This window comes from Caretta caretta, chromosome 1, assembly GCF_965140235.1.
Source record: "Caretta caretta isolate rCarCar2 chromosome 1, rCarCar1.hap1, whole genome shotgun sequence".
Classification (NCBI taxonomy): Eukaryota; Metazoa; Chordata; order Testudines; family Cheloniidae; genus Caretta; species Caretta caretta.
This window is the reverse complement of record NC_134206.1, coordinates 217,909,449-217,934,374: the sequence shown is the minus strand read 5'-3', so window position 1 is coordinate 217,934,374 and position 24,926 is coordinate 217,909,449. Positions and strand designations below refer to the sequence as shown.

At 47.3% G+C, this 24,926-nt stretch overlaps 1 protein-coding gene across 3 annotated transcripts in view; it reads right to left on the bottom strand.

The window, feature by feature from the left end:
- The window catches only part of LOC142069406 (uncharacterized), a 31,653-nt gene that overhangs the window by 2,956 nt on the left and 3,771 nt on the right, over positions 1-24,926 (bottom strand). Inside the window, exons 2-6 of one of the 3 annotated variants that reach the window (XM_075120345.1) lie at positions 22,795-23,109; positions 5,723-5,860; positions 3,389-3,484; positions 1,961-2,032; positions 783-872 (exon numbers count right to left, since the gene is read on the bottom strand). In XM_075120345.1, the coding sequence (XP_074976446.1) occupies positions 783-872; positions 1,961-2,032; positions 3,389-3,484; positions 5,723-5,860; positions 22,795-23,109 (711 nt within the window). Of the gene's footprint in view, positions 1-782; positions 873-1,960; positions 2,033-3,388; positions 3,485-5,722; positions 5,861-21,029; positions 22,398-22,794; positions 23,110-24,926 lie in introns of those variants that run through there. The other 2 variants (XM_075120351.1, XM_075120347.1) reach the window with 2 other exon arrangements.

The following is a 24,926-nucleotide window of genomic DNA, read 5'->3' as shown; positions in this document are numbered from 1 at the left end:
AAACTTGACATTATTTTAAAAATGTCTTTTCAATGCATTCTCTTGATAAAGTTTACCCCATAAACTGCCATCAGTCTCCAACGTACTGACACCACTTGGAGCTGAGCCAGCTAATAAGGTTGGGACAGGGGCCCTTGGGTGTAAAATCTCTGTCCCATCCACCACCCTATCCCAGCATGTCTGACACAGACGTATATACGCTGCAATAGCTGCATGCCAGGAAAGACTGGAAGGGAACATTGCTGCACTGTAGACATCTGTGCTTCGATATGCCCTCTTCACAAACAGTGAGTTACCCTAGTGCTCATGGCAGTGATGGTCACAGGGCAGTGACCTGAGCCAAGTATTGCATGGGAAGCTCCTGAGCGAACTGCTCCTTCAGTCCCTGCAATGGGCCTTTATCGAGACCTATACCTCACTCTTCCCTATCCCTGGGCCTCCACACAGCTCTTGTTATGAGCCTGGTCAGGGACCCCAGTGTTTATAGAATGTCAGGGCTGGAAGGGACCTCAGGAGGTCATCTAGTCCAACCCCCTACTCAAAGCAGGACCAATCCCCAATTTTTGTCCCAGGTCCCCTAAATGGCCCCCTCAAGGATTGAACTCACAATCCTGGGTTTAGCAGGCCAATGCTCAAACCACTGAGCTATCTCTCCCTCAATAGAAAATACTACTGGGTGAACTTTGTGGTTTTCTTAACAAGCCACTATTGTCCCTACTGGGAAACACATTCAGTTTTTTGTCAGGGTGACGTTGCCTCCAGGAGGCGGATTCACTACTCACCTCGGCCGTCTGGAGTCTGGGGGACGTCGTTCAAGGCAGGCTCCTCCACGTTATCATAATCCAACTCAGACCCTCCTGGGGAAGCTTCCTCTGGAACAGCAAACACCACACTCAGCCCATGGCACCAGCAGCGTCTCTTCAGTGCAGGTGGCCCTTATAACTAGAGCTATGTGTCATGGCACATGAGAGGGGAAGTTATAGGGGGCCCATGCTGAGCAGGGCACAAGACAGAGAACTACAGTAAAACAGGAGTCCCAGAAATAACTAGGAGCCAATCCTCTCCCTGCAGCATCCAACAGCAGCTCTTTTACGTGTTTCAGTGGGAGCAGAATCTGGGTTGTGCTGAGATAACAGGTTGCAACAAGGGCGCTGCCAGGCCAGAACTGGCCTGTGTGAATCCAGCCGATCTCTGCAGACAGGTTTGAACTTTCCTCCACTCTGCAGGAATTAAAGATCCCACTGGGAGATCACTGTCCTGATCCTTTGTGAGCTCCTGCTCTCCACTAGCCTCTCAGGCAGCCCTGGGCTAAGCTTGGCAGCGCTCCAGCTTCTCAGCAGACCTGGCTCATCTGCTCAAAGTTTCCTCCCGCAACCACAGGCTAAAATCCCAAAAGGCACAAATCATGGACTCCCTTGAGAGCTGCTGGGGTAGAAATGCTGCCCTGTTTAAAATTAGAGATGGGGCCAGGTCAGGAAGTTCAGATCCAAGATTTTGCTTCAGCCTGTTATAGCAACAGGTGTCAGCTGCAAAACTGAGATCCAGAGCTGGGGTCAGAATCTGCAAATTCCCCCCCTCCAAAGTTCTGGTGGGTTTGGATCAGTGAGTTGGGCTGAGTCCCTCTGTAAATATAACAAAGGACAATATTCCTCTTCTTGGGCATGAGAGACGAGCCCTGCTGGGCACTGACGCCTTCCACCCAAAGAGACTGACGCGTCTTCTCCAGCTCCTCACCTGGGGAGGTCACTGGGAGCCACTCCCAGGGACGTGTGCTCAGGAGATGGTCACATGGTCCCATCCTGAGATTCTGACAGAAATCCTGTTCAATGGGATTAGACCCGACTGTGTAAAATGGGAACCGTGGAGAGGGAAATGGCTGCGATTGCAGACAGTGTCATAGAAATTCTGTTCTCTGCCCAGATTTGGGTCTTTCAGCCTGAGTCTGCCCCTCCCCCATTACCTTGTTCTGATCCAGGATCATTTTCCCCCTCACTGTCCCCGGTGTAATACTGCAGCTTTGTCACTGAGTCATCTGAATAGGAGACAGGAGAGACGAGCACCAGAAATTCATCACAGTAAGAACAGCAGAGCTGTGGGAATGGGAACACATCCAGATTTCCAGTCTCAGTCTATTCCTCCTTCCACTCTGAGAGGTGAGAGGCTGACACAGACTCCCCAAGAGAAATCTCCATGTTACTGTGTAAAAGTGGGTGAGGGGATGATACAATCTGACCTGAAAGATGCTGGGGTGAGTGAAGGGCATGTCTCTGGCTGCTGGTCCAGGGAAGTCCCACAATGGTTCTGGCCTCCTCAGCCACAGAGGGGACTCCTTCTTCTTAAGGCTAAATACCCACCTCCCCCATGAATCAGTCGATCAGCTGTCCGCTGTGATTTACTGTAACCATCTTGGCAGTGATGCTGGGGGATGCCCTGAGCATGTTCCCAGAGCCCCACCACAGCAGAGCCCTTAGGCAGGATGTTCCCGTCACACATGGAGACAATATGGCACAAAGGATAACAGGGCCATGACTCAAAGTCAAGCGGCTCTCCTGGGCTGATCTCTCTGCTCCAGGGGCAGGAGGGAGCCCACCCAGCAGACCAGTGGCTGAGGTGGGATGGGGGCACAGAACATCCCCTGCTCCAATGCTCAAGAGCAGTTTTCAAATTATAATTTAGCCTTGCGCAAGGCGGTCGCTTTCCTAACCCCTTATTGGTTACACGCCAAGGCTGCAGGACAGGCAGAGTGACATTTAGTGTCCCTAAAATTGGGACTCACAGTGTATGGTGGGAAGGAAACTCATCTCCCTCATTCTACATGAGTAACTGCTGGTCTCACCACAGACCCAGCTCCCACAGAGCTTGGCAAAAAAACAGATTGTTTGGTTCTCTGGCCATTGGGGAAAAAAAGCAAAAGAACCCCGCAACATTGGCTTGAATTGAGCCAAAAATAACTTTTCTTTTTTGGCAATTTTTGGGAAATGCAAAAGCAAAAAAAAAGTTTCATATTGAATGAAACCATTTGGTGTTCTTTTGGGCATTAGTTCATTTTTGTTTGTTTGGTTTTTTTCCAATAATATTAAAGAAAATTTCTAATGGAAAAGTAATATCCAATTGAAAGAAACAAAATATTTTTTTTAGAAAGTGTTGAAATGAAATGAATCATTCTGTGTGTATTTGGAACAATTGGGTGAAATTGACAGGAATCTGTGAAATGTTTCGGTGTCTCTGAATCTGCATTTTTCACCAAAACATTTTGCAATGGAGATTTGTGCCCAGCTCCAATGACAAGCTCACAGGGCTGAAGCTGCAGTGATTTAACTCTGGGTCAGGGCCTCAGATGGACAGGGCGTTAGATAGCTGCTGCCTGTTAAGAGTGAGACCCACAGACCTGAGCGACTGAACATCTCCTGCTTCTCTCTCATCAGGTTATAATCAATCTCCTCGTACACGGCCTCAGGGAAGGGATCCAAGGGTCTTCTGGAGCCTGAAAACAAAGGGCAGGGTTTGCACAGGGTCATTGAAACCAGAGATGGGAAACACTGTGGGATCATCCAGCTCATCCCGTGGGCCCAGTGCGAGCCTGAACCCTACCGCACATTCCCAGTGCTGGAATTTAAATGAGCCGGGTGACAGGGTTTCTTTCCACAACAGCCCTTGGATTATGGTTCCCAGGGCTAGATCGCTGTGAGGAAGCTTCCTCACATTCATCTTAAATGTTCCCTTTTTAATCTCATCCCATTATTCCTAGTTATTCCCCTTCGGAGCATCTTAAATAATTCTTCCCCCATGCAGGTGTTTATCTGCAAAATGGTGAGAACATCATTTTTTTTCATAGAGTTTAAGGCCAGAAGGGACCATTTGAACATCTAGTGTGACCTCCTGTATAACACAGGCCACTGCATTTCACCCAGATACCCCAAGGTTTGAGCCGAAAGATGCACTTAGAGTAAAGCATTTCATTCCTCAGGAGAATAAGCTCTTGTGTGCCACATGCAGAAAGCAGGAACGAGTAAGGTATCACCAATGCCCAAGGCCCCTGCAATGGCAGGGAACTGATTACTTGAGAAATGCCTAGATAATCCTGGCAGTTGATCCATGCTAGAGCAAGAGGAAAATCCCTCAAGGTCCCTTTTTGCCAATCTGACCTGGGGGGAAATTCCTTCCTGACCCCAAATCTGACAATTGGTTTGACCCTGAGCAGGTGAAAAAGACACACCAGCCAGATATCTTCAAAAGAGGTTTCTCTATATCACCTCAGAGGACTGGTCCAGCCCATCCAGTGTCACAGCTCTCTCTGTAGAGAATGTCTGATTCTTCAGAAGAGGGCAAAAAACAAAACAAAGCAAAACAAAACACAAATATGGGGGCTTCCCAGAAGTCCTTCCTGACCCCTGCAGGCGACTGGCTGAAGCCCTGAACCATGAGGTCTGATTATAGTCATTGTCTTACTGCAAAGTTGTGAATGTTACCTGTATGTTGATGGCAGTCCCGTTCTTCATCTTCTTTCCAAGGCCCTGGTAGCTAATGTTTGTACAGTGGTTTACAGAAGTAAAATCCCCTACAAGTGCCAGCTTTCAGTACAATACAATATAATGCTCCTTTCCCACACTTCTCCTTCCTAAGATTGTCTTTTCTACTGGATCACTCTCTTCACAACTATTTACCACAGCTCGATTTTTATACAATTTTTTTTCCTGACAATATTTCCCGTTTCTCTAGCTCCCTTTTCCATGATGTCTCTTCTCATGATATTCAGATCCCCTCCCTGTGGCAGATACTGCAGCTCCAGGCAGTATCTTTGGGAATCACTGTATTAAAGCTATGAATGGTTTATGAACTAAAGCTATGAATGGTTCTACTGCATGTGGGAGGGTTACCCCAGCTCCTTCAGGGAGAACAAACAGTGTTTGTGTGTGTGTGTATGTGTTGGGGGGTTGATGAAGATGAATCACTGAGATTGTAAACAACTCCAGAAAGGTAACAGCCTTCGGTGTGGTTTACACAGACTGGTTCCAGCTGGGTTACCAGAGACCAAGAGACAAAGGAGGACTTCTGATATGAAAGGCTGAGTTTAAACAGACTCAGGGCCTTCATTTTGATTCAGCAAATGGGCAGGACTTTCTGTCCACAGGGATCCCAACACTGAATCATTGGAGGGACGTGAGTCTCCCAGGCTGCCCATGAGGAAGACGGGTGAATTCTGGTATGTTCAGCAAGTGTGGAGGAATTTTTATTGTTTTTAATGTTTTCTCTGTCATACTTTTATCCTAGGAATAAAGTGGAGTCTGCTGAGAGAGAGCTGGTTGGTAACTTGTAACTGCTGGCAATGCCCTGCTCATAGCCGTTGGGGAGAATGCACAGCATGGGGGCTGGTCTGAAGGCAGACTGGTTTGCTGGGGGTATCACAGTGGAAGGCAGGGGAGTGTGCAGCATTAAAACCCCCTGGCCACAAGGAGGTGGGATGGGGGTTCCCACCCAGAGACAGGTGATGGGGGGATACAGAGGCAGCTTCTCTGAAACTGTGACACTCCCTAGCTAGTATCATCTTCAGATTTCATGGCTGGGCTGTTCCACTGCCAGACAGTTGATGAAATATTCAATGAGAGAGGAGTTGGGCACCCTCAGCCACCCCACCCAGCCTGGTACCGCCCCAAACTCTGAAACCATGCAGCCCACTGCTATTGCAGTGGCATTTCACACAGTGACACCAATCAGGACCCACCTCTGTGCTGTGCCCTGGCTCTTCGCACCTGCGCCCCCAGAATGACTAAGACCAGGCAGAGCAGGACCCCCAGGATAATGCAGATGACCACGGGCACCGTGACTCTCCCACTGTCAGTTGGAGGGAGGTGCGGGCAAGCTGGATGGAAATGAACATACGACAGGAAGAGATTATCCTGTAAGAGTTGGCATTTGATCGTGTAATTAAAGACTATCACAATGCAAATACAAAAGGGACTAATTAAGGTTACAGAGGACAGCACGCATCTGGCATTCTGAATGTTTGAGTGCTTGACTTCCTTTTAGATACATAGCTTCATAGATTTTAAGGGCAGAAGGAAACATTAGATCATATAGTCTGGCCTCCTGGGTAACAAGCTACAGAATTTAATCCAGTTACTCCTGAACTGAACCCAATAATTTTTGTTTGGCTAAAGCACATCTTCCAGAAAGGCATCCAGTCTTCATCTAAATACTTCAGGAGTGAATAATCTTCTGCTTCCCTTTTTAGTTTCTTCCAATGGTTAATCGCCCTCACTATGAAAAGTGTATGGCTTACTTCTAATATGAATTTCTCTGGCTTTAACTTCCAGCCATTTGTTCTTGTTTTGTCTTTCTCCACTAGAATAAGGAGGCCTCTACATACCAGTGTTTTGTCCCTGTGCAAGTACTTCTACACTAAAGTACTTATACAGTATAATCACGCCACCTCTTGGTCTTTATTAAAAATAAAGAGACGGAGCTCCTGGAATCTCTCACTACAAGGCATATTTTCAAGTCCTTAAATCATCTTTGTGGCTCTTCTCTGTACCCTTTCCATTTTTTTTTAATATCCTTCTTAAAATGTGGACAGCACAGCTGGATGCAGTATTGCTCTCACCATGCTGTATACAGAGGTAAAATCATGTCCTTGGTCAGAAATTATCCAACAAAATAGAGCTTCACTGGAAAATGCGGGTTTGTTGAACTGGACATTTCCCATGAAAGTGAGTCGGGTGTAATGAACTTTCTCCAGATCACAGGCAGGTCTGTGGCAGAAACCTGCATGCAGACTGCCTTGGGGCCAGGTACCCCAGTCTTCTCAGGTCAACTGCTCTGGGATAGCTGCACCCTGTAGACTGCCCCAGGACCAGAGACCCTGGTACTCTATAGTCTGAAGCTCCAGGGAAACACTGCCATGGAGAAGGGAGTCCCAGCTTTAACCAGGGCTCAGCTCCCAGCTCCATAGCAGGGAATTTAGAAATCCTGGGATGATGAAACTGACAAGAATTTATCCCTTCCTAAAAGGATAAATGGACACAAATCAGATATTAGGAATGGCAATGTACAAAACCCTGTAGGAGAACACTTCAATCTCCCTGGACACACAATAGCAGATTTAAAGGTAGCCATCTTGCAGCAAAAAAACTTCAGGACCAGACTTCAAAGAGAAACTGCCGAGCTTCAGTTCATTTGCAAATTTGACACCCTCAGCTCAGGATTAAACAAAGACTGTGAATGGCTAGCCAACTATGAAAGCAGTTTCTCCTCCCTTGGTGTTCACACCTCAATTGCTAGAAGAGGGCCTCATCCTCCCTGATTGAACTAACCTTGTTATTCCTAGCCTGATTCTTGCTTGCATATTTATGCCTCGCCCTGGAAATTTCCACTACATGCATCTGCCAAAGTGGGTATTCACCCATGAGACCTTATGCTCCAATACGTCTGTTAGTCTATCAGGTGCCACAGGACTCTTTGCCACTTTTACAAGAATGTCAGTGTCACTCAGCATCTGCTGGTGCCCCTGGGAGCAAATTTCATGTTGGACACACCATGTGTTGGTGTTTCCAGAACAAATTTGGTTCACAGGAAGTTTTGAAATAGCAAAATTTCCTGTGAGCTGGAAATCCTGTGTTTCAGCCAGCTCTTCTCACTGCTCCCGTTTAAACCTCCAAGGATCATCTTAGCCTTTTCACAGCATCATCCTGGGACCTCTAGTTCCGTTGCTTGTCCACTATGACCCCTGCAAAGACCATAGGAAATATCTGTATGTTTACATATATTATGTGTACCTCTGTTTCTTTTATTGCTGTTTTGCCATTTCCTACCAGGATTCAAAGAGTAACTCCTGCTGGAGCTCCCCACATGTCCCAGCAAGGCAGACAATGGCTGCAGAGAACCCAGTCACTGGTGCTTAACTGACAATACCGGTGTCAAGGCCTTTGAACTTTTGCCTCTGACCAAGCTGGGCACAACCCCCCTAGCTTGGGAGAGGGGAGGGGCCCTTTCAGTGGAAAAATTAAACAAAGAGCTTGGGAACTATCAAAAGAGAAGCCCTGATGAACAGAGAAGGAGAGGCAGGGTCTGCAGGGAAGGAGATTGAAACCCAGTCCCCAGAAGCAGGGGTACCTGGGATAGGCTGGGCCAGCCCAGGTTTTGAGGGAAATGCTGAGGATTAGGTAAGACATATGCCCATTGGCCATTAGTGGCTTTAAACACTTTTCTCTCTGGTCACTGTGTTCCTATGGATACAGAAATAATATCACTCTCCTGGGCCTGGTACTATTCAATATTTTATTTAATGATTTGGATAAAGGCAGCCAGCCAGTCAGGCAGCGGCACAGACAGCTGCTGCAGCACAGGAGCCAGCAAACAGAGCTGTAAACAGGGGAGTTTGGGGGGGGAAGACTAAGAGAGACAGGCAAAGGAACTGACAGCCTAGTGAAGGGAGTGTGGGGTGGTCTGGCAGTGTTTTCATGCTCGCTGGGGGGTTTGTTTTGCTGTGGGTGGGTGTTTTGGTTTGGTTTGTGTTTCCCAGACTAACAGGACTTAGGTGAGAAGGCGATGACAGATACAGAGGCAGCAGGGGAAGTGACCCAAGTAGTGGAAGACGCTATGAAGATGATTGCATGTGGAAGCTGCAGCATGTACATGATCCTGGAGGAGGTACCTGAAAAGAATTTTTTCTGCATGAAGTGCCGCCTGATAGAGCTGATGGAAGGAAAGATCCTAGGATTAGAGATGCAGGTGGAGATTCTGTTTGAGTTTAGAAGGGGGTTCGAGCGGATGATGGAGCAAAGACATGAGGAGGCTGGAGAGAAAAGCTCAGACTTGCAGATGGAAGCAGGACCGAAGAACTCTGAGAGGATACTGCTGGGTGCGGAAAGTGGACGGGGAAGCATGTGACTAGGAAAACCAGGCAGAGGAAAAGACAGGGCAGTGAAGGAGAAATAGCGCTCAGGAACAGGTTTGCAGAGTTGGAAAATGAAGAAGAGGCACAGCAGGTGGTCACTGAAGGTGAGAGGGCAAGGAAAAAGAGAAGAGCAGATAGTCCTATTGGAAGAGGGCCAGAGTCAATGGAGATATCACCAAATATGAGCCCCAGGAGGATACGGGATGGGTTGCAGAGGATTGCAAGGGACAATAGGAATCGAGAGGACTTGTGGTCAGATGGAACAGGGGATAGACTGGAGAATCGCACCATCGCAAGGAAAAGGCAGGTCAACATGACTGGGGACTCATTACTGAGAAGAATAAACAGGCCTGTAACAAGAGCTGATCCAGAGAACAGAAGGGTGTGCTGTCTGCTGGGTGCTAAGATACGGGATATGGACCTGAGGCTGAAGAGGATCCTAACAGGAGTGGGAAAAAATCCACTGATTGTCCTTCATGTGGGAACAAATGATATGGCTAGATTCTCGCTGGAACGTATCAAGGGAGACTATGCTAGGCTGAGGAAGACGCTTAAGGAAATCGAGGCTCAGGTGATCTTCAGTGGGATTCTGCCTGTTCCTAGAGAAGGGCAACAAAGGTGTGACAATATTATGATGCTCAACAGATGACTCAGGCAGTGGTGCTATAAGGAGGGCTTTGGGAAGCATTCATGGACAGAGGACTGTTCTCTTGGGATGGACTTCACCTGAGTAAGGAGGGAAATAGACTTCTAGGAAGGAGGATGGCACAACTGATCAAGAGAGCTTTAAACTAGGAATTTGGGGGAGATGGTTGGGAGATGTCCAGGTAATCTCCACCCCAGTTATTCTCTTTGAGAGAGAAGAAAATGAAGTAAGAGAGGATACAGCTGTAGGTAGGAGAATGGACATAAAGTGGAAGGGCAGTGTACATACCAACCTAATAGGTAATATTGGCAGAAGAATGTCTGTGCCCAATTGTGTAAAGAATGTGAGGGAAGCCAAATGGCAAAAATTAGGATGTTTGTACACTAATGCAAGGACCCTAGGTAATAAAATGGAGGAACTAGAGCTACTGGTGCAGGAAGTGAAACCAGATATTATAGGGATAACAGAAACATGGTGGAATAGCAGTCATGACTGGAGTATGGATATTGAAGGGTATGTGCTGTTTAGGAAAGACAGAAGTAAAGGCAAAGGTGGTGAAGTAGCATTGTATATCAATGATGAGGCAGACTGTAAAGAAATAAGAAGTGATGGAATGGATAAGACAAAGTCTGTCTGAGCAAAAATCACATTGGGGTAGAAAGCTACTAGAGCCTGCCCTGGGACAGTGCTTGGGGTGTGCTATAGACTGCCGGGATCCGTACTGGATATGGATAGAGACCTCTTTAATGTTTTTAAAGAAGTAAAAACCTATGGGAATTGTGTGATCTTGGGAGACTTTAACTTCCCAGATATAGACTGGAGGACAAGTGCTAGTAATAATAATAGGGCTCTTGGATACGACAGCTTATAGATTCCTTCACCAAGTAGTTGCTGAACTGACAAGAGAGGTGTCAAGGTACTCTAGGATACAGATGTGGGGACCTGCATGAAAACCTCCTAAGCTTACTTTCACCAGCTTAGGTTAAAACTTCCCCAAGGTACAAATTAATTTTATCCTTTGCCCCTGGATTTCCACTGCCACCACCAAACTTTAACTGGGTTTACTGGGAAACATAGTTTGGACACGTCTTTCCCCCCAAAATCCTCCCAATCCTTGCACCCCACTTCCTGGGGAAGGTTTGGTAAAAATCCTCACCAATTTGCATAGGTGACCACAGACTCAAACCCTTGGATCTTAGAACAATGAAAAAGCATTCAGTTTCCTTACAAGAAGACTTTTAATAGAAGTAAAGGAATCACCTCTGTAAAATCAGGATAGTAGATACCTTACAGGGTAATTAGATTCAAAACATAGAGAATCCCTCTAGACAAAACCTTAAGTTACAAAAAAGACACACAGGCAAGAATATTCATTCTATTCAGCACAGCTATTTTCTCAGCCATTTAAAGAAATCATAATCTAACACATACCTAGCTAGATTACTTACTAAAAGTCCTAAGACTCCATTCCTGTTCTGTCCCCAGCAAAAGCAGTATACAGACAGACCCAGACCCTTTGTTTTTCTCCCTCCTCCCAGCTTTTGAAAGTATCTTGTCTCCTCATTGGTCATTTTGGTCAGGTGCCAGCAAGGTTACCTTTAGCTTCTTAACCCTTTACAGGTGATAGGATTTTTCCTCTGGCCAGGAGGGATTTTAAAGGGGTTTACCCTTCCCTTTATATTTATGACAAGAGAATGCCATTTTAGATTTGGTTTTGGTGAGTAGTGAGGACCTCATAGAAGAAATGATTGTAGGGGACAACCTTGATCATGAGCTAATTCAGTTCAAACTAAATGGAAGGATAAACAAAAATAGATTTGTAACTAGGGTTTTTGATTTCAAAAAGGCTAATTTTCAAAAAAATAAGGAAATTAGTTAGGGAAGTGGATTGGACTGAAAAACTTGTGGATCTAAAGGCGGAGGAGGCCTGGAATTACTTCTAGTCAAAGTTGCAGAAACTTTCAGAAGCCTGCATCCCAAGAAAGGGGGAAAAATTCATAGGCAGGAGTTGTAGACCAAGCTGGATGAGCAAGCATCTCAGAGAGGTGATTAAGAAAAAACAGAAAGCCTACAAGGAGTGGAAGATGGGAGGGATTAGCAAGGAAAGCTACCTTACTGAGGTCAGAATATGTAGGGATAGTGAGAAATGCCAAAAGCCATGTAGAGTTGGACCTTGAAAAGGGAATTAAAACCAACAGTAAAAGGTTCTATAGCCATATAGATAATAAGAAAACAAAGAAAGAAGAAGTGGGACCACTTAACACTGAGGATGGAGTGGAGGTTAAGGATAATCGAGGCATGGCCCAATATCTAAACAAATACTTTGCCTCAGTCTTTAACGAGGCTAATGAGGAGCTTAGGGAGAATGGTAGGATGACAAATGGCAATGAGGGTACAGAGGTAGATATTACCACATCCGAGGTAGAAGCCAAACTCGAACAGCTTAATGGGACTAAATCAGGGGGCCCGGATAATCTTCATCCAAGAATATTAAAGGAACTGGCACATGAAATTGCAAGCCCATTAGCAAGAATTTTTAATGAATCTGTAAACTCAGGGGTTGTACTGTCTGACTGGAGAATTGCTAACATAGTTCCTATTTTTAAGAAAAGTAAAAAAAAGCGATCTGGGTAACTACAGGCCTGTTAGTTTGACATCTGTAGTATGCAAGGTCTTGGAAAAAAATTTGAAGGAGAAAGTAGTTAAGGACATTGAGGTCAGTGGTAATTGGGACAAAATACAACATGGCTTTACAAAAGGTAGATCGTGTCAAACCAACCTGATCTCCTTCTCTGAGAAGGTAACAGATTTTTTCGACAAAGGGAATGCAGTAGGTCTAATTTATCTCAATTTCAGTAAGGCATTTGATACGGTTCCAAATGGTGAATTATTAGCTAAATTGGAAAAGATGGGGATCAATATGAAAACTGAAAGGTGGATAAGAAACTGTTTAAAGGGGAAACTACAGCGGGTCACACTGAAAGGTGAACTGTCAGACTGGAAGGAGGTTACTAGTGGAGTTCCTCAGGGATCAGTTTTGGGACCAATCTTATTTAATCTTTTCATTACTGACCTTGGCACAAAAAGCGGGAATGTGCTAATAAAGTTTGCGGATGACACAAAGCTGGGAGGTATTGCCAATACAGAGAGGGACCGGAATATCATACAGGAAGATCTGGATGACCTTGTAAGTTGGAGAAATAGTAATAGGATGAAATTTAATAGTGAAAAGTGCAAGGTCATGCATTTAGAATTTCTGTTATAAACTGGGGACGCATTACTTGGAAGTAACACAGAAGGAGAAGGACCTCGGCGTACTGGTCGATCACAGGATGACTATGAGCTGCCAATGTGATATGGCCGTTAAAAAAGCTAATGCGGTCTTGGGATGCATCAGGCGAGGTATTTCCAGTAGAGATAAGGAGGTGTTAGTACCATTATACAAGGTACTGGTGAGACCTCATCTGGAATATTGTGTGCAATTCTGGTCTCCCATGTTTAAGAAGGATGAATTCAAACTGGAACAGGTACAGAGAAGGGCAACTAGGATGGTCCAAGGAATGGAAAACCTGTCTTATGAAAGAAGAAGCTTACAAGAAGTGGAAGATTGGACAAATGACTAAAGAGGAAGAGTATAAAAATATTGCTTGGGCATGCAGGAGTGAAATCAGGAAGGCCAAATCGCACCTGGAGTTGCAGCTAGCAAGAGATATCAAGAGTAACAAGAAGGGTTTCTTCAGGTATGTTAGCAACAAGAAGAAAGTCAAGGAAAGTGTGGGCCCCTTACTGAATGAGGGAGGCAACCTAGTGACAGAGGATGTAGAAAAAGCTAATGTACTCAATGCTTTTTTGCCTCTGTCTTCATGAACAAGGTCAGCTCCCAGACTACTGCACAGGGCAGCACAGCATGGGGAGGAGGTGACCAGCCCTCTGTGGAGAAAGAAGTGGTTCGGGACTATTTAGAAAAGCTGGACGAGCATAAGTCCATGGAGCCGGATGCGCTGCATCCGATAGTGCTAAAGGAGTTGGCAGATGTGATTGCAGAGCCATTGGCCATTCTCTTTGAAAACTCCTGGTGATCGGGGGAAGTCCCGGATGACTGGAAAAAGGCTAATGTAGTGCCCATCTTTAAAAAAGGGAAGAAGGAGGATCCTAGGAACTACAGCTTCACCTCAGTCCCTGGAAAAATCATGGAGCAGGTCCTCAAGGAATCAATTCTGAAGCACTTTGAGGAGAGGAAGTTGATCAGGAACAGTCAGCATGGATTCACCAAGGGCAAGTCATGCCTGACTAATCTAATTGCCTTCTATGATGAGATAACTGGCTCTGCGGATGAGGGGAAGTGGTGGACGAGTTGTTCCTTGACTTTAGCGAAGTTTTTGACATGGTCTTCCACAGTATTCTTGCAAGCAAGTTAAAGAAGAATGGGCTGGATGAATGCACTATAAGGTGGATAGAAAGTTGGCTAGATTGTCGGGCTCAACGGGTAGTGATCAATGGCTCCATGTCTAGTTGGCAGCCGGTATCACGTGGAGTGCCCCAAGGGTTGGTCCTGTGGCCAGTTTTGTTCAATATCTTCATAAATGATCTGGAGGATGGTGTGGATTGCACCCTCAGCAAGTTTGCAGATGACACTAAACTGGGAGGAGAGGTAGATACGCTGGAGGGTAGGGATAGGATTCAGAAGGTCCTAGACAAATTAGAGGATTGGGAGAAAAGAAATCTGATGAGATTCAAAGAGGACAAGCACAGAGTAATGCACTTAGGACGGAAGAATTCCATGCACCGCTACAGACTAGGGACCGAGCGGCTAGGCAGCAGTTCTGCAGAAAAGGACCTAGGGGTTACAGTGGACGAGAAGCTGGATCTGAGTCAACAGTGTGCCCTTGTTGCCAAGAAGGCCAATGGCATTTTGGGATGTATATGTAGGGGCATTGACAGGAGATCGAGTGACGTTATCGTTCCCCTCTATTCAACATTGTTGAGGCCTCATCTGGAGTACTGTGTCCAGTTTTGGGCCCCACACTACAAGAAGGATGTGGAAAAATTGGAAAGAGTCCAGTTGAGGGCAACAAAAATGATTAGGGGACTGGAACACATGACTTATGAGGAGAGGCTGAGGGAACTGGGATTGTTTAGTCTGCGGAAGAGAAGAATGAGGGGGGATTTGATAACTGCTTTCAACTACCTGAAAGGGCGTTCTAAAGAGGATGGATCTAGACTGTTCTCAGTGGTAGCTGATGGGAGAACAAGGAGTAATGGTCTCAAGTTGCAGTGGGGGAGGTTTAGTTTGGATATTAGGAAAAACTTTTTCACTAGGAGGGTGGTGAAACACTGGAATGCGTTACCAAGGGAGGTGGTGGAATCTCCTTCCTTCGAAGTTTTTAAGGTCAGGCTTGACAGAGCCCTGGCTGGGATGATTTAGTTGCGGATTGGTCCTGCTTTGAGCAGGGGGTTGGACTAGATGACCTCCTGAGGTGCCTTCCAATCCTGATATTCTATGATTCTATGATAAGACTCAGTGAGCTCGGCTTGTTTAGCCTAACTAAAAGAAGGCTGAGAGGAGATATAATTGCTCTCTATAAATATATCATAGGGATAAATACCATGGAGGAAGAAGAATTATTTAAGCTCAGTACCAAGGTGGGCACAAGAACAAATGGATATAAACTGGCCATCAGGAAGTTTAGACTTGAAATTAGATGAAGGTTTCTAACCATCAGAGGAGTGAAGTTCTGGAACAGCCTTCCAAGGGGAGCAGTGGGGGCCAAAGACCTGTCTGGCTTCAAGACTAAGCTTGATATGTTTATGGAGGAGATGATATGATGGGATAGCCTAATTTTGGCAATTAATTGATCTTTGACTACTAGCGGTAGATATGTCCAATGGCCTGTGATGGGGTGGGATCTGAGTAACTACAAAGAATTCTTTACTGGGTGGCTGGCTGGTGAGTCTTGCCCACATGCTCAGGGTTTAGCTGATCACCATATTTAGGGTCGGAAAGGAATTTTCCCCCAGGGCAGATTGGTAGAGGCCCTGGGGTTTTTTCGCCTTCGTCTGCAGCGTGTTGCATGGGTCACTTGCTGGAGGATTCTCTGCACCTTGAAGTCTTTCAACCACGAGTTGAGGACTTCAATAGCTCAGACATAAGTTAGGGGTTTGTTACAGGAGTTGGTGAGTGAGATTCCGTGGCCTGCGTTGTGCAGGGGGTCAGATTAGATGATCATAATGGTCCCTTCTGACCTTCAGGTCTATGATTTTATGGATGATGGAGTAGAGAATAAATTCATAAAATGTGTGGATGACACAAACCTGGGAGGGGTCAAAGCTCTTTGGATGAGAGTATTAGAATTCATAATGACCTTGATACATTGGAGAATTGGTTTGAAATCAGTAAATTAAAATTCAGGAAAGACAAGTACAAAGTACTAGACTTAGGAAGGAACAATCAAATGCAAAAAATCCAAAATGGGGAATAACTGACTAGGCAGCAGTACTGCAGAAAATGTTCTGGGGTTATGTTGGATCACAGACTGAAATGGGTGATGCTGTTTTGAAAACAGGAAATGTCATTCTGGATTTTATTAACAGAATTGTCCTATGTAATTGGTAATTGAGGAGGTAATTTTCCTGCTGTACTCAGCACTGGTGAGGCCTCAGCTGGAGCACTGGTGAGGCCTCAGCTGGAGCACTGTGTCCAGTTTTGAGCTCTCTCTGTATGATGGGTAGGACAAGAAGTAACCCACTTAGATTGAAGCAAGGGAGAGTCAGGTCAGATATTAGGAAAAACTTTCTCACAATAAGGATAGTTAAGTACTGGAACAAGGTACCAAGGGAGGTTGTAGAATCCCCGTCATTGGTGACTTTTAAGAACAAGTTAGACAAATATCTACCCGGCATGGACTAGGTATACTTAAAGCTGCCTTGGTGTGGGGGGATGGACTAGCTGACCTCATGAGGTTCCTTCCAGTCCTACATTTGTATTTATTCCAAGGTTTTATAAGCTATTCAGGCCTGCTGGATTTTAAAAAAGTTTATCCCTAGTAGATACTGTTTAACATCCTCCTTAGTTACCAACGGACAGCAGAGTGGTTCACCCTCTTCCCATAGTATGAATACACATCCTACTTCTATCCAAAACTAGAAATGTTTATTGAACACCTCTGCCTTATTTGCATCATTATAAACTATTTTACCATCTCCATTTGTAATGGGCTACACCTTTGTTAGGATTTGTTTGTTTGTTTGTCTTTACTCCTAGTATACTGAAAAAATGGTCATTATTGTTCCTAGCCCTGCCTGAGTTTTCTCTGATAGCTTTAGCTTCCCTTATCGATTTTCTATATCTCAGAACTTCCAATGTATATCGATTGCTATTGAAATCCCCTCTTTCCATTTGTTGTACATTGTTTTTAAAAAAATGTCTAATTGTTGCCTGCACTGTTCCACTGCCCCAGGATGGGCTTTTGGCCAAAGTTCTAAGGCAGTTGAACACCTAACTCCCTAAGGCTCCTTTGTAATTTTCATCCTTCATTTGCTTTCTAGGACACATTGAGCTCCAGCTGGTTGGAGGGGATAGTGCCTGCTCAGGACGTGTGGAAGTAAGACATGGAGACACCTGGGCTACAATCTGTGATGCCCACTTTGATCTCAAAGCTTCCAACGTTATCTGTAATGAACTACAGTGTGGAACAGCTCTATCTATCCCAGGAGGAGCTCACTTTGGAGAAGAACATGGACCAATCTGGACTGAAGCATTCTAGTGCGCGGGGAATGAGTCCCACCATGCGTACTGTCCCCGGATATCACACATCAATCAGACATGCTCACATGCAAATAATGCTGGAGCCATATGCTCAAGTAAGAATTCAGTGCGAAGTTTTTAAAATCCCAGTGATGTGAATTCTAGATTAGGGTGAAGCAATATACAGATCTCACTGTGTAGAGAGCTAGGGTAATAGGATGGCACCAGCTTCTTGTAAAACACAAATGATCCAAGATAAATAGAATCAGATCAAATCCCCCCTGACTTTCCTTTCTTTAACTATTTGGTATAAAATAGCTCCAAGGCTCCCTCTCAAAACCCCTTCTCCCTTCTCCCCAGGGCACACAGGGTTCCGGCTGGTGAACGGCAGCACAACATGCTCAGGGAGGGTGGAGATCCAGGCTCTTGGTGCCTGGGGAACCCTCTGTGACTCTCGCTGGGATTTATCAGACGCCAACGTTCTCTGTTGTCACCTCGACTGTGGCTTCGCTGAATCAGCCCCAGGAGGAGGGTATTTTGGGAAGGGAACTGGCTCTGTCTGGACAGACACATTTCACTGCAAGGGGACTGAAATCCATTTGGGCCATTGCTCTGGTACTGCCCTGGGGGCCTCTCAGTGCTCACACGACAATGATGCCAGTGTGATTTGCTCAGTTAAGTGCAAGAGAGATGCTGGATTAAGGACACCTGCCCCTCAGTGTGTGATGCTGCCCCAGAGTAGGGGAACCTCAGGACACAGCAAGGGGAGGGGGAGCTAGATCCTAAAGCACATAAAATAATAGTAAATGTATTAAAGATAAAATACAAGTAAATAACATCATCACAAAAAAATAGTTGTGACTGGGGAAAGCCCTGGATTCTCCGGTAAAAACATCAGCAACTCTGTCCTCATGCAGGGCAGCGGAGCAGGGGCAGCACTTTGTCCTTCGGGTTACATCAATGTTACCGATTTATTGTCCCTAGCCTTCTCCAATAGTAATTAGAGGGGGAGCTGGTAGTGACTCCCAATATGGAAGTTGCTTCGCACTTTCTATTATAAAATATTCTCGGCACCTTCTTGAGAAGCTCTCACACCTTCCTTGATTGTTGGAGCCTTTGTAAATTTGGAAAGGGGTCAGTGCTGGGGCCAGGGAGGTGCCTTCTCCTCCTGCAGTGAGATTCCTTCCAGGTTTGGCTGAATTATAAACTGCTGAAAATCACCATTTCCCTTCTCTCTCAAAAATCCCTGAGGGTATTTCTGGTAGCCCACCACAGAGAAAGTAGTGCTTTCACTCACTTAGCTTATTTTTTTTTAAACCTTTTTCACACTTTTCCAATTGAAAAAACTCAAAAGTGGCCAGGTCTCCGTGGGAAAAATAATTCACTCGAAAACTTAATTTTGATGGCCAGCCAATATGGTTCCCTTGTGGCTAAATGGAGCTCCTCTTATGGGTCTATAGAGCCGCAGAATTTTAAGACTCAAAGAGGCCATTGTGATCATCTGCTTCTCCCCTCAACAAAGGGAGCCCTCCTACTTAATGAAGTTTCAGCTCCCCTCTCTGCCCCATCTTCAGATCCATGTACAGAGTCTCCATAGGGCTTCTTGACTCACTGGAGCTGGGGTCCTTACAGAGAAACCTACTGCAGAAGCCCTGGATTTCAACCTTCTTCCTAATATTGGACACGTAGCTTCCAGGACTGTCCCCCACAGAGCCCAAAGTCACTGGTGCCGTTACACACCTTGACTGAGCCTGTAGGGCTGCCCAGCACTCTCAACAGACGTTTACTCTCCTCTTTACAGCTGATACTTTATACCTTGGGGACAATTCACCTGGCAGTTCTCCTGCTTCTCACAGAGGCTGATACCTGCATTCCTAACTGAATTCCCTGCAGCCCTGCCCTGCCTCTCCTAACTAGCTACCCAGCCCATACCCTGGTTCTTGGCAGGAGCTCCTCAGCACATGAAGATGCTGATTTCTCCCAACAGTTGCTGGAAGAAGAATCCCTTCTAAGGAAAAACACCTCGTCCCCTCCATACGAGCTCAATCTGCCATAATCCCATCTGGCCTTCCTGAGGGGCTGTGGTATTCAGTTATAGCCATGAGCCTCCTCAGAAAAACTCAAATCTACTCTGTACCCTTACACTACACTAGTGGCATAGGTAGGACAGGAAACCTGGGTGCGACCCAGCTTTTGGTGGGTGGGCAATGATGGGAGGGGCAAAAGGAGGGGTGCAGAAGGAATCCGGTGCCCTGGGGAGGGGGCAAGAGGGAGGGGGGCTCTCCTCCCTCCACCTCTTCCCTCCGGCTCTTACCGCTCTGCAGGCACCCAAAGCGGAGGCTGCCCGGAGCACACAGTCTGCGGGGCGTGCCTAGGGTAACCAGATAGCAAGTGTGAAAAATTGGACAGGTAGTGGGAGATAATAGGTGCCTATATAAGAAAAAGCCCCAAATATCAGGACTGTCCCTATAAAATTGGGACATCTGGTCACTTAGGCACACCCTTTGGGTGAAGCAGGGTCCCACTGGGAGTCGAGCTGCACCCACCCTTCCCGACCCTGGCTCGGTGTCCATCAGCCCAGCCACATCCCTTTCCTGCCGAATCCGGAAGCTGCTGCCCCAGTCTCCAGCCCCAGCCCCAGCCCCGCCCAGACCTGCCCCCACATGGCATGCCCCTACCCTCCCTGTGGGGCTAGTGCTGCAGCCACAGACCAGGGAAGCAGTGCATGGCACCGGCAGGAGAGAGATGCACCCAGGCTGATGGACACTGAGGCAGGGTTGGGATTCCCAGCCTGTGGATTCGGGGGGCTCTGGCCCTGATTTGGGTGGGCCTGGATGCTAACTGGGTGGGCCACAACCAACCCATGGCTACACCCCTGCACTATACTAACTGCATGCAGGCATTCTCCTGGTCCAGTCTTAGGGCGAACTCCTGGCTCCGTTGAAGTGAACTGAGATTTTACCATTGCCTTCAGTGGGGCCAAGATTTCACTCTTAGTCTTGAAATGTTATTTGGCTACCAAGATCAATGAGCTGTTTGCATCAGTGCAACCCGTCAGATTGCCATACTAGTACATACTGTACCTGACACAGCCAGTGGGTGTGCCCTGCATTGACTCTGCTGTTGTCTTTTAACATGTGTCAGTCTCTCCTGGCTGCACCTGGGTCTGAACTCGGGGAGTAATTCCTAACTTACCACCTTGCTGTCGGACTCACTGATTCTGAGACACTCTCAAACACTGAGATACACATCCCAAGGGAGTCACAATATTCACCAACAGAGAACGTCCCCTTCCCCGCCCCACACACAACCTGTTTCTTGTGCTATGAATTGATCAGCTCGAATCTCACGTTAGACTCAGAGATGACACCACATTTCAGGGGACAGCTCCAGTTAGAACCACCAGTGCCGGGAACCATCTAACACTAGGAGCTCCTGCACTGGATCCACATGAACCAAGAAAGTTGCCACCTACTGAGCAAAGATCAGGGGGAACTAAGGGAATTTACCAACAAAAACCTGTTCCTGACCACCGTGAACCCTGCTCTTCCATTGGCCAAACTCCCTCAAGGCAAACTTGCCTAAATCACTCACGACCCACCTGCTAAGTGCTTGTGCAGACACCGTTCACTGGCTTCCAGGCATTTAAGCCTGGATAAAGTGACTATAAACCTCAGCAGCCATTCCACCACCACACACAGAGACTATTTTCCCAATCAGTAATCTGCAGGAATAACTTCACTTACTCATTTAGAGAGTCCGTTGGCAAGCCCTTGTGTCAAGCTCAGAGTTCAACAATCCTTACAGCACCTTCCACTTATAGAGTCAAAAGAATAAGTGTCTTCTGACAGAGGTGGTTCCCTTTAACACTGTGACACATTCTGATCACTGGCTTATATCTTCTTATTGAGAAACAGTCCATAATTTCATGCACACTCTGTATTATTTCCAGTCTATAACAGGGAGTGTTATTCAGTGTATTTCCCATCTCTCCTGAGCCCAGGTTGCTCTGAATCACGCAGACTGCTGAATGGAGAGAGCCGGTGTGATGGGAGAGTTGAGATTTCCCTCCGTGGTGTGTGGGCCAGAGTGCTGGATGACCAGTGGGACCTGAACGATGCCAGTGTGGTGTGCAGGCAGCTCCAGTGCGGAGTCGCTGAGAAAGCTTATAACCCCCCTAAGTCTGAGCGAGGAACGGGCCCTGTGGGGCTGAGAAGGGTCCAGTGTGCAGGAAATTAGACTTGTCTGACTCACTGTGACAACTCCACAGCCCAGGCAGGAATTGCTGAGGTCATCAGTGTCCTTTGTCCGGGTGATTCATTTCCAGTGGCAGGTCAGACTATGCCGGGAGAGTGCACTGATGGCACATCCACGTCCCAGTTGTTTGCAAACGACATCGGAGTCTGACAGATCCCAGGAATCATCACAGACTGTCCCCAAGCTGACACTGTAGTAAAGGTCCCAGCACAGCGACCTGCCCTTGGGGCCATCCTGGGGGCTCAAACCGGTTGTGTCATATTGTTGAAAAGGAACCCCTATGTATTGAACCTGGCCTTGGTTACTGCCAGCTCCACCTGGCAGGAGGGTGACACATAAAACCTCCCCCCTCCCCCCTGCTACCCACGTGAAGAGAATGTGGAGGTTTATCCCTGAAACACTCAAAATCCAGGAAAGGGTTGAGACTAAACCCTGCCCTGAGCTCCCATCGCCGGGGGAACTGCTAAAACTTTTGGAACTATAGGAAAAGATTCTATTCTTCCTTGTGCTGTGTCAGAGGAAGATATTATTCCTACTAAATGTCAGGAAGAAGAAATTAAAAATAAAACGTGTAATGGGTCTTTAGCTGTAATGTTAACAACTGAGTAACAATAAATGACTCCATAATATGATATTCCTGTGCTGTGTAGGGTTGAGGTATATTTTTGGCTGAGTTCTCTATGCTATGCTAGATCTACAGGGTATCAGAGATTTTGAAATTTTCTACTATTGGTTGGTCCAAAATGTGAGAAGTAACAGAGCAGAGGGGGGAGTGCTCTTGGCTAAATCTAATTCTGGCCAAGCTGGGAAAATCTGCCCATTCCTCCATCACCCTATGAGGGTGGCAAAGGGGCTACATAAATGTCCCAGCCTCTGTACCTCTGCGGTTGGGTGTCTGGGTCTGGATTTTAGCATGAGTGTAACATTTTCAAAAGTGTCTCAGCAACTTAGGACCAACCTGACATTTCCTTTTCCATTTTCTCTCGTATCTGCATTTTTAGAGGGAAAGGAAAGATGTGGCATTGAAACAACTGGAAATGAGATACTGAGAACACTTCACAGTCACACAGGGGGCTCCTCATTGGCCAGTGAGATGATTAGTAATAATTACAGTCCAGTAATAACAATCATTACAGGAGTTGTTCTGGTTTTTGTTCATTTCTAATTAGGGTCACAGGCACACGATGCCCTCTGGGTTCAAGCCCTTTTGTCTCAGGGGTTTTGTCTTTCAGGACTGAGCTGGCTGATTCTTACCTGAACAGGTCACTCCAGCATCCTCTTCATGACTGCAGTCACTCTCACCGAATCCCTCGTTCCCACAGTCCCAGAGAACAGACTCGGTACCATCACAGGAAACTTCATCCAGCCAAATTTGTCCAGATCCTCGTCCAAAATAAGCATTAAGATGGACACTGACAGCAGCTCCACATCCCAACTGCTTACAGACAACCTCAGCATCTGTAATGTCCCAGCCGTCATCACACACCGTCCCCCACCGCTCCTGGTGTTTAACCTCCACTCTCCCGACACAGGGGCTGCCTCCATCCACCAGCCTCAGCTCACCAGAACCTTCAAAGAGAGACACAGAGCAGGATCAGAACAGCACGGAGCCCCCTTCCCAGCATTATCACAGCAGAGTCCACGCCCGGAAGCGGGGATCCGTGCCCACAACCAGAAGAATGGGACATGCCCAGAGCTGCCTCATGGTGTCACCTTCTCACATCTCAGGGCCTCATGCTCGGGGCTGTCAGTGCTGCAGCTCTCCCCATTTTATCCACACTCTGGCGATTTGGGGTGTTTTTACCTGTCTCATGAGAACACAATGAAAGGCGCCAACTCACTGAGTTTCCCTGATTCCAAATGGCGCCATCTCCTGTCACTGTCACTGTCACTGAGGCTGAAGCCAGTGCGAAGCCACCATCTCCCTACAGTCTGTCGGCATCTGGGAGTGAGGACCCCCTGAGTAAAGCTGGCTGCCACTTCCCCCTGGGAACACGGCTGTCTCTGTGTGGCTGCGGGGGCTGGACAGGACCCAGGGATCGTGACGGGCAGCAGAGACCAGTGAAAGGAGGATGGGGAGAGTGAGGGGAGCAGGACACTGCAGGGACAGGAGGCAGATTCAAGGGTTGCAAGGGAATGGAGTAAAGATGATGAGCTGGCCAGAGTGACGGGTGGGGAGGGGGTTCTGGAGCAAGGGGGGGAGAAAGGGTGGGGAAGAGAGAGAGTCTGTAGCAGGGGGCAGGAGGGACAGAGGGGAGGAGGGTCTGGTAAGGGCTGTCGGAAGGATCAGGAATGAGAAGGTGGGTCTGGAGTGGGGGGCGGGAAGGAGGTTGGAAAGCGGGGGCAGGAGGGAGAAGTGGGGAGGGGAGAGGTGTCTGCAGTGGGGGTTAACAGGGAAGCAGGAGAGAGCGTCGGAGGGGAGGAGAGGGGATAGGGATCTGAAATTGGGGCAAGCGGGAGGAGTAGAGATAGAGCACAGGGTGGTCTGGAGGGAAAGCAGAGAGCATAGGGCTGGAGGGGGTTATTGAGCAGGGGGCAGGAGGGAGGGGAGGAGAAGGAGGTCTGAATGGAGAGGTGGAGAGAGGAGGGGGTCTGGAGTGGGGCACAGCAGTGAGAAGTGAGGAGGGGGTTGAAGAATCGAGGCAGCAGGGAGAGAGAGGAAGGGAGAAAGAGCAGAGAGGAGGGCAGAAGGAGGCATGGGGAGAAGAGGGACTCTAAAAAGTGGGAAAGGGGGAGGTATGGGTGGGGAAGGGTGATCACGTGTAGGGGGAGGAGTGAGGGGGACTTTTCAGCCTGCGATTCTCACCCCACGCTGGCAGAGGAGAAGAGGGGCGTTCTAAAGTCCAAAGATGGATGGAAAAATGAGACTGGATGGTTTTTTTAACCTCACAATTTTTGTTCTGTGGCGCTTGGCATTACAGCCTTGTGCTCCCTAACGGAGCTTCCTCTCCCCACCTGCCCCACACATTTCTCTCTTCCGCTGGTCTCCTCCCGCCCTCCTCCCTTGGGCTCTTCCCCCTCCTCTTCTCCCCTTTCTACCTGGCCTCTCCGCCCTGCATGTACAGGCTGCTCCTTCCCTAGATGAGGAGCAGACTCTGCCCCCACTCCCTGCAAGCTGCTTTTCTCCCAGTTGCTCTGAGTTTCACCCCCTGCCCTCAGTTGTCTCTAGGCCTCTTTGCATTTCTGGGGGTTGTGGAGAGGCAAAGCTGGCTGCTGGGAACGAGGCAGTTCACAGGGACTGTGAGGTGGGGCAACTGCCTGCCACACAGTCCTCAGGTATTGCCTGGGAGAACTGGCCCCCAGGTAGGGTTTGAAGACCCAGGACTGTCCCTGAGACTCAGAGCAAGTCCCGGCATCATTACTATGCCTAGGAGCTACGGCTACAT